The sequence below is a fragment of the Ursus maritimus genome, unplaced genomic scaffold (genome assembly GCF_017311325.1).
Source record: "Ursus maritimus isolate PB19 unplaced genomic scaffold, ASM1731132v1 scaffold_33, whole genome shotgun sequence".
Classification (NCBI taxonomy): domain Eukaryota; kingdom Metazoa; phylum Chordata; class Mammalia; order Carnivora; family Ursidae; genus Ursus; species Ursus maritimus.
Window position 1 is genome coordinate 21,055,620 of NW_024425897.1, and position 9,826 is coordinate 21,065,445.

A 9,826-nucleotide genomic window follows, 5' to 3' on the forward strand; every position below is an offset into this window, starting at 1 on the left:
AATTCACTCTCTGCTTCTAAGAGCCAGGCGATGGCCTCCAAGGGAGGACAGGGAAGAACTCTCCCAGCAAGCTGTTCCCCTTCAGGATGGGGAAGCTGGTCTGGGGGTTGGGGACACTTGGTCACTTCACCAGGGCTGAGCAAAGGTCACAGGGTGACCGTCTGTTCAAGGCCACTCTGCCTGCCTTCCTCAAGGGCTCTCCTTGGCCCCAGCATCCCAATATGGCCTGGCGCAGGGAGTCATCTCCAGTTACTCTGGGCCAGAGTCTAGGACCACAAACAAGACCAAGCCACCAAGCAAAGTCAGGAGTTTGGCCAGGGCCAAAGATTTCAGGGCCAGCAGGGCCCAGGGAGCGCTGGCCTGGCTCCATGGGCAAGAACAGGGTCAGGACGAGCACCCGGATGAATCCAGGCTGTTTTGATTGTAGTTGTATCACATGGGGCAAAGCACTTCACCTCACTCTGCAGTGAGAATCGTCACAGTACCCCTTGTGACGTGGCACGTGAGGGTTCCAGGTGTATGCACAAAGCTTCAGGGGGAGTAAGTGTGCAATGCTGTGGCGGTGCCCGCGGGATTGGGTGGCACAGGAAGGGGCTGGTTAGGAAAGGGTCTACCAGGGGTCACTTTCCCAGGCTCAAATTTGGTATTTTTGCACAATCCCCCCCCCCCCACCATCAGGGCAAAATCCGCAGCTATGCACCTACAGTAAAAGGCTTCTGGCATTTAGCAGGAGCACGTAGGCAAACATCAGCCAGAGTCTTTGGAAGTATGTTCGTGTGGATTCACATTAGCTGGCTGATCATTAATCTTGAGGGAAACAGACACCTGTTGCTGAGAAGCAGGCAATCAGCAGTTTCCAGTGGGGGGATGGGCGTGGCAAAAAGCGCTCTGGCTTGAAGCCAAGTGGCCCTGAGTTCCAGTGGGCCGAGTCCTGCGCACCTGTTCCCCTGAGAACTGGCTTCCCCCTCCTGGTGAACGCCAAGGCCTGTACTCTTTACCTGGTTCTCCTCCAGTTCCAGCCTCCAGTCAGAGCCCTGGTGTGCCTTCAAGGAGGTCAGAACTCTTGCTTCCTAATCTCCATCTTCACGGTTTACTTACTGCCCAACTGCAAGTTTGATTTTGAGGTTTTATTCTGGGTGGTGTAAAAAGCACCAACCTCTAAGCCACGCAGACCTGGGTTCGAATCTTGCCTCTACCCCTCACCGGCTGTGGCCTTGGGCCAATCCCTTCACTTGCAGATGCTTCATCAGGCTCTGGGGAGAATCTGTCTGGGCTGATGTGAGGATTAACTGTAACAAGGGGTGTAAAGCTCCTGAGCCAGGACTCTGCACCCAGTGGCTCTTGCCACAGCAGTCACTGTGACAAAACTGGATCCTGTGGCTCTCTCAGGTGGAAGATGGTTAGGAGCAGAAGCCAGGCAGATCCGTACACCCCTGCCTGTGTTATTCCCCGTACCACAGCATACTAAGTTTGTCCCGAAGAAGTTTTAATTGTTATTTTGCAAAGATCAGGAAGTATGAAGCAGAGAGGTAGGCCAGTCAGCCGAACCCCCAGTCCTCACACCTTCCTCCCTGGGCAAGGCACACCATTCCCCTGATCTTAGACTAGGACTGTGGCAAGACCGCTCCCTGGCACCTATTTGCCTTTCAAAGCCCTGAACTTGCTGGGTCACTCCCCATTGTTAAATTTTCAACAATCCATCCTTCTTTTTCCCTGATAAAATAAGCCTGAATTTGCCAAGCAGGAAGCTAGAATCTTCCTTCTATTTCAAGTTCCCCTTTCCCTCCTCCTACAGCCAGCCTTCAGTGGTCTCCCTGACCCACCCTTGGGCAGGGATGGGGCACAGGCTAAGAACTGTTCTCACCCTGAGTCTTGGCCAAAGCTCTGCTTCGAGCAAGGAGAATTTCACCACATTCACTTAAGTAAACACAAGGGCCAACATCAGGCCAAATGCTTCATAACGTCCTGGCCCGAAACCCAAAGCTTGACTTCCGTAACAGGCTTAACTCGGTCATCCTGGGAGAGGGTTCTCCCAGCTTGCACTTCCTTACTCAAGTTTCTAGAGTCAGAGCAACATGCAGAGAGACACCCTAGGGACATCCTAGCGACATCAGGAGCTGACGCTCTGAATCTGGACTCCAGGCAAAACTCCTAGAGCTTTTCCATCAACATGACGTATTTTCTCCATGTTTTAATAAATACGCCTCCCTTCGTTCTGCACAAGTTGGACTCACTCATTCTTGCAGTTGATCAGTTTTAACAGAGTACCATGTCCATGCTGGGCACTGAGTGAAAAAGCAAAGTCCTGGCTCCTTGAGCTCAAGTCCTGGGGAGGAGAAACGCGATCAATAAGCAGACCAACAAAGCAAGAAGCAGAAACAAACAGGCAACAGTGAGCCACAGACCAGCGAGTCAGACCGCACCTGAGGGGGGACCTGAAGGAAGAGCCTGGGGATAGGAGGAACGCAAAGGGCCCCATGGCTGCAGAGTAAGGATGAGGAATGGAAGCTGTGTGCGGGGAGCTGTGCTGGTGCTGGGGTACACAGGGAATGGGACAGAGGCGGGAGCGTCTGCTCTGAGTGGGGATCGTCGACTTTCTAATTTCTTTACTTGCTTTTCTCAGTAACAGTTTTTCTTGGACATTATTCCACAAGCAGATGGCCCCATTATTTTAAGCAACACAGCAGTCCTCAATATGAACAGACCACAGTTTATGTAAGCATTTCCCACACGTGCACTTTAAGGATGACTTTCACTGTTCCTGATGGCGCTGCTACAGCAAACAGCCTTGGGCGCACATCTTTGCGAACCTGGGACAGATGACTGTGTAAAAATCACAACTGCTGAGTTAGAGGATAACGTGATCCTTGGGCTGCGTCCAGAAACTTGGGTGGTGTGGTGGGTGCCTAGAAGCTGGGGGCCCCAGGGAGGAGGCCAAACCAAGGCGAGGACAGAGCGACATTCCAGTGCCACCCCCACCCCAAGGCACTGGACAGCCATCACCTGTGCAAGGTCTCCAAGAACAGGTTCAGTGGTGTTCAGTAGCTCCAATTTAGCAGACAGGATGCATTCTAGAAAGATTTTAATTCAAGCTTTGATGCATGAAAGAATTGGGGTCTATTACCTAGGAAATCTACCTCGCTCGAATATGTTACTTTCCCCGGGGGTGAGGGAGCAAACGGGGCAGTTTTCTGTCTTGGGGAGACTTGCTGGCATTTGCTTTTTCAACAGCAGTTAGGTAACTTATGTCTAATAGAAAATAGATGCTGTCTTTTGTATTGCAAGATTCTGAGGAGATAAGTTCAAGAAAAACACTAAATGCTACACACATTCACGTTTCTGAAACCTTGGGGTTAGTTTAGTACTAAGGCCAAGGGCAGCCACCTCCCCAGGCTTGCTGGAGACATTCTGGCACCTCACCAGACCCTCGCCTCCTCTCCTCGCTCCCAGGGCCTTTCATTCTGCATTCCTGGATTTTTCACCACATTCACCGTGGGAGGATAGGTACTACTGTGGACTGTTTGCCAGGCAGGCATGTTTCCAATCTGTTGATGTTCTCTGGGCGTATCATTAATTAGGCAACCTCTATGTTGCTGCAGTCACTTCCCTTGGATAATTTTAGCCCTCCCTGCATGTCTTCACATTCTTATTCACATTAACTCCATAGTTCTTTAAAAAAGCCCCTTCTGGGTAGAAATACTGTGTTCCCATTCCTTGCTACTGGAACACAAGATTATAAACATAGTTTCATAAATGGCAACCATTCATGCCTTCAATAAATATTTACCGAGCAGCAATCTTATTTCTGATCTTGGTGCTAGGGGCTGGGAATACACATGTGAACACAAACACGGTTCCTCCCTTCTGATCTCAAGTATTTAAGTTCAGTAATCCCCTAAATATTTACATGCTTCAGGCGCCCAAGTGGCTCGGTTGAGCGTCTGACTCTTAACTTTGGCTCAGGTCATGATCTCAGAGTTGGGAGATCAAGCCCCATGTTGGGCTCCATGCTCAGTGGGGAGTCTGTTTGGAGATTCTCTCTCTCCCCCCCCACCTCTCTTTCTCAAATAAATAAACACTTTTTTTTTTTTTAAGATTTTTATTTATTTATTTGTCAGAAAGAGAGCATGCACACAGCAGGGGGAGCGGCAGGCAGAGGGAGCAGCAGGCAGATGGAGCCTGATGTGGGACTCCATTCTAGGACCCCAGGATCGTGACCTGAGCCGAAGGCAGATGCTTAACTGACTGAGCCACCCAAGTGTCCCAATAAATACATCTTTAAAAAAAAAAAACTGACATCCTTTTTTGACCATAGGACCTGGTCATGAGGCAGCACAGAATGTGGCTAAGGGCATGCATGTCAGAGGTGAGCCTTGGTTTCATACTTACCACTTAAAGTTAACATGACCTCCTTGAGCCTAGTTCCCTCATCTGTAACAGCTACAATATCTGCTTCATACAGTTGTCGGAGGGATAAAAGGTGAAAATGTAGTTCTATGTCCTCAGCACAGGGCCTGACAGATCCTAAGAGATCAGTAATCACGATTATTGGTTCCGGGGCTCTGTACGCACGTACACACACATCTGTCCTTTACCCCTGACCTCAACACCACAAGTCACCTGTAATTCCGTGTGTTTCCACAAATGCACAGATTCTGGGGAGGCATTTGTGTTCATTCATAATCTAAAATAATTATTGTTAGAAGCAGAGGTACCAAGGAGAGGTCTGGTGAAATCCTCCAAATCTCTGCTGTTACCTGAATCTATTATTTCTAGAGGATCTTAAAACTCTTTCACAAGCAATAAAACCAGTATGGTCAGTGTGGAGATATTTCACTCAACTCATTCATTCCAAAGCCACTTCAAACCACTGCTTAATCCAATGTAAGTTTTGGCTCATTATGTAAGAATCTCCCAAGGAAAACAAGGAAAATCAAATTTCTCTTCTGTATATACTACCTGTTAGCAGTGATTATCTGCAGGTGTGGGATATCAGAGGCCTGTCACTTTCTTTTTTCTTTTTATATTTGCTTACAGGTTGCTTAGCTTTAATGAAAAAAAAGTTTTAAATAAAGCCAAAGTTCCCTTTAATCACTACCAGCAAAGAGATTCTCTGTGCAGCACCCCCGCCCCCCACAAGGCACTCACTACCCTCACACCAAGGCATATTCCTTCCAGTACACTTACATACATTCTATATAGAGATAGGTCTACTCACATTCAGTGTAAAAGTTTGTTTGGGTAGTTTAATAAGTTTCATATCTGCAGAAAGCCAGACCCTTTCCCGCCTTGACACATTGTTTTTGAGACCCATTATTCATACAGCTCCAGCTAATTCTTGTAACTACTGCATGCATTGAATTATTCGTTCCTTTAACCATAGCACATGTTGTTCTTCTGTTTCCCCATGGATGGAAAGCTGGCTTCCTAGGTTTTTGCTAATGTAAATTACAGGGCAATGAACATCTGTGTATGCCTATATATATTTCCATGAGTTTCTACCTTCTAGACTTCTGTAATGCTTGACTTTTGGTACTGAGGACGTATTAATATTATAACCAGAAAAATGCTATACAGGGAGATCCTTTCTTTCCTTTTCTTTTTTTTTTTTTTTTTAATTTTATTTATTTGAGAGAAAGAGAGAGGCAGAGACAGAGCATGAGGAGGGGGAAGGGGCAGAGGGAGAGGGAGAAGCAGGCACTGAGCCACTCAGGCGCCCCAGGGAGATCCTTTCTTAATTTCCTTTTTGTCAGTTCTCTCTTTAGTTCCTGAGTGCTGTGGTCAAGAGGCTAAGAATAGAGACACAAATTTAATTCACCCCAAACTCCCGTTCAACTTTACCAGAACCTAGCTTACCCCTTCAGGAAACAAATTACAACTACAACAGCACCCACATAATGGAGTTACATCACCATTATCTCATAAGCTTAACAGCATCACCCTTATCCCAGCTTTTACTTAAGGCTGCATAAGTAGCCTTATGTGAGGCTGGATGCCCTCACAGGCACAAGCCGGGCACTTGCTAAGGGCCGTATAAGGATGGCCTCACTGCATCCTCACAGCAACCCTAGGATGTAGATGGGATTTTTACCCCATTTTACAGATGTGGTAGCTGAGGTGCAGTGTTAAATAATTGTACCACCCTCCGTAGCCCCCTCTTCCCTGCCTTGTTTTTCTCCATAGCGCTGATTGCCTTGGCCATACTATGCATTTCACTTACTTGTCTATCTCCACCATCCCAGCCACAAACTTCCCACAGGCAGGGGTTCCTGTCTGTTTTGTTCATTGGAACTGGGAGTACTCAGGAATTGTCTGTTGAATGAATGAACCTGCCTAAGTCAACACTAATGAGTGGCAGGCGGTCTGAATCCAGAGCGCAACATGGTATCTAACAACATTCTGGTCTTCGTTATTATTTATCAACCAACATGGGGAGTCAGGACGATGGCAGAGTGGGAGGATCCTGAGCTCACCTGGTCCCACAGACATACCAAGATAACAGCTACAGCTATGCAACTAACTCTGAAAACGACCTGAAGACTGGCAGAACAGACCTTCCACAGTTCATCATAGATAGGAGGCCACACTGAAAAGGGTGGGAGGAACAGAGACACAGTTGGGAACCAAACCCCTGGCAAGACTAACCACAAAGGGGAGGGACACCACAAGCTTGGAGAAGCAAATGCAAGAGATCAAACCCTACACTAGGCACACCAGGCACTGGTGACTCACACTGGGAAGACAAGTCCCCATGATACCTGGCTCTGAAAACCAGTGGGGCTTAACTTCAGGAGCTTTTAAAATCAGCAGGGCTTAACTCAGGGTATTTATTATCAACCAACATGAATCGATGATGTTGAAGATGAACGTATTAGTCACACTCCATCCAGAGAGGTTACTTTGCTGAAGCCACAGTCCCTTTTGCTTTCCTTTGAGTTATCTTTCCAGATCTTAATTACTCTCCAAGTCAGGAAAGAAAAACAGAATGAAAAATGAAAATCAGTTTGTTGACAGAGGTGTGTCCCTGAAATCGCCAAGGATAAGAAATGTTGATCTTCAAGAAGCTTGGTTATCATCAGCTCCCCCTACAGGTCCCTGCTTGTGAGTGGGGGAAGGAGAATGTGTCCTGAAATCTTCCTAACCCAATCAATAAGTTTACCCCACCCTGCCGCCTCACCCAAGACAAGTGGAGGCAAGAGGACCCCAGGAAGGTGAGCCAAACCACCCCCCTCAACCCCTTTTGGACTGAGAGAAGGAGGTAGGAAGGAGAAGACCTGTTGCCTGCACCCCTCCCACCCATCCAGGTGAGACCCAACAAGCCCGAAGTGTCCAAAAGCGCCTCCCCAGCAATGCCCTTGGCAAGAAAACCTAGCCTACAGAAGCAATTTCAAAGCCTACTGGAAGAGCTCCTTTTGGGGAAGCTCAACTCCACAATAGTTATTGAACTTCAAGGACCCAGTAACACCCCAGGAAATGTGCAGTAATATGATCTAGTTTGTACCTGGAGCCCCTGGCTCCTAGAGACTCAAAGTATTCAGATTAGATTTTGGCACGCTTGCCAGCAGGGTTAGCAGCAATGCAACACTGAAAACAGCCCAAGGAAGTTTAAGAGCCAGTTCCAACACGGTGGGATGCATTGCAACCTTGGGAAGAATAAAAAAGATATCAATGTGCTAACTGAGAAAGATAACTCAGATACCTTGTTCGATGACACAGTGCTTTGGAATAGTAAGTGCTAGTAACTCATTTATGCAAAAAAAAAAAAATCTGGTGCATGCTTCTCACACACACACATGCAAAGAAAATGCAGAGAGAATGCAGGATCACAGACCTCCCTGTTAACGTGCTCTTGGAGGTAGTGCAATGGGGGATGAGGAAGTTTTACAGTACTCTGTATTTTTACAGTGAGCAACTGTTACTTTTATGATCTCAAAAACTGTGATAAAGGAAAGAAGCTTCAGGGAGATTGTACTCCTCTCCCCCAACTCACATCCCCAGACTAAGTCTGGAGAGCAGGACTCAGGCTATCTACAAGACCCAAGTGCACGTAATGTTTAGATGCCATTTCCTCACCTCCACGTGACCACAAAGGAGGAAGATCTTAATTAGAGCTTGTGTCCGCAAAGGCTTGGGGTGCTGACACCTTTCCCTTAAGGATATTTCTGCGTGATCTTTCTGATGTTCAAGTCTTTCAAGCATGAACTCCTCATTAAGCAGCCTACCAAAAGAACAACAGCTGCTGCACTGGGGGCTTGTGTTTTGCAAAGGCAATTTTATCTTTTGTTTTTATTCCCTCGCAAATGACCATTTTTAACACTCCTTACTATCGCACAGATGTGTCTTAACCCACCACCTGTGTGCACATTTGCAGCCCAGCTCTGGGCCAGACAAGCAGGTCCACTGTTGAAAGTAGTCAGCCAGGGATCATGGCATCATAAATCGGCAGTGACCCCTCTATTCCAACCCCTAGTTGCATCAATAGTAGTGCAGAATGTTCTGGTTAGAGGCTTTCTCTTGGGAGCCGAAATAGGAATCCCAACTTTGCCACTGGCTTCAATATGTGGGCAACTCACAAAACCTCTCTGTAACTCAGGCTGTTCATATATAAAATGGAGATGATCTCAGTGCCCTTCTCACTGGACTGTTGTAAGGATGAAACGACCGAACAGAATGGTGCCAGGTGCACAGAGAATAGCTGTTCTTGCTATAGGTGGTCACCAAGTGTAGGAGGCCTGGTGCTGACCCTCTCACCCACTCCCACTTTACAGAAGAAAATCTGAAGCTCACAGAAGGGAAGTTTGTTGCACATGCAAACCGAACTCTTCACAACGATTACCTTCTCTGTGAAGTCCAGCACTTCACCCAAACTCAAAGATCAAAAGAATATTCCAAAGTCCTGCTTGAGCAAGAAACTGGCCTCTGAGAATCGGTGTTATCCTGGAAAGCCCCTCCTTGGTTTGCTGGAAGAAAACCAGCTCCTTGGAGGGCACGGACGCCATCTGGGGGTGGCGCCCCAGAGGCGAAGGTCCCGCACCCTTTCCCCATTCCCAGCAGTGGACGTGGGCGCTCTCGGCCGAGGGGCCTTGGCCTTTTCCTTGGCTAATAGGTGAAATTCAGCTGAGAAGGCCCCCTCCTTTTCTTGTTTTTTGGACTTCCTTGGACATGGGCGAAAATTAACGAGTAAGAAATGACCAAGGAAAAGAGAGAAAAGCTCCCGCTAAGACGGACTTTGATGGAAACGTCGTCTGGGTTGGTGATGGTGAAAGCCCTTTGCAGACTCTGCGGCGACTAAGGCCGGGGGGCGGAGAACGGAACCCCGAGAGTTGGCGCAGGAAAACGGACCGCGGCCGGACGAGAACAAACAAGCGGCCCAAGGCCGGATCGGAAGGAAAGGAAGGTGTGCGTAAAGCCCAAGCGCTGCAAACCCCGCGAGCCCCAACTGGGTCAACTGGGGCCCAAAGAGACCCAGGGCCTTTCCACCCGGCGGGCTCCTTCTCCCCGAGAGAACAAAGCCCCGGGGCCGGCGGCCTCACCTGGTTGTAGAGGACTTCAGGCTGCTGGTTGGGGGCCGGCACCGCCTGGGTGGCAGCGGCCGACAGGAGACGGCGGCCCAGGCGGGGCCCGAGGCCAGCGGCGGCGAGCGCAGCGGTGCGCAACATGCTGAGGAGGGAGCGGCCGTGCAGGACGCTGCGTGGACAGTGTGTGCCCGGCAGCCGGCTGGCGCTGCTGGGGGGGTAGATGGTGGGGGGGTCACGGCGACCGCGACCTCTCCCCGCCCCTGGCGCGGCCGCCAATGGGCTGGCGCGGGGCGGGACGCGGGGGGGGG

The 9,826-nt window shown here is 48.9% G+C and overlaps 1 protein-coding gene across 1 annotated transcript in view; it reads right to left on the reverse strand.

Moving 5' to 3' along the window:
• ALDH2 (aldehyde dehydrogenase 2 family member) overlaps nucleotides 1-9,727 on the reverse strand; it is a 30,172-nt gene extending 20,445 nt beyond the window's left edge. Inside the window, exon 1 of the mRNA XM_008688888.2 lies at nucleotides 9,534-9,727. Within this exon, the coding sequence (XP_008687110.2) occupies nucleotides 9,534-9,659 (126 nt within the window). The 5' untranslated portion in view covers nucleotides 9,660-9,727. The remainder of the gene's footprint in view (nucleotides 1-9,533) is intronic.
• Between the last annotated feature and the right edge of the window lie 99 nt (nucleotides 9,728-9,826).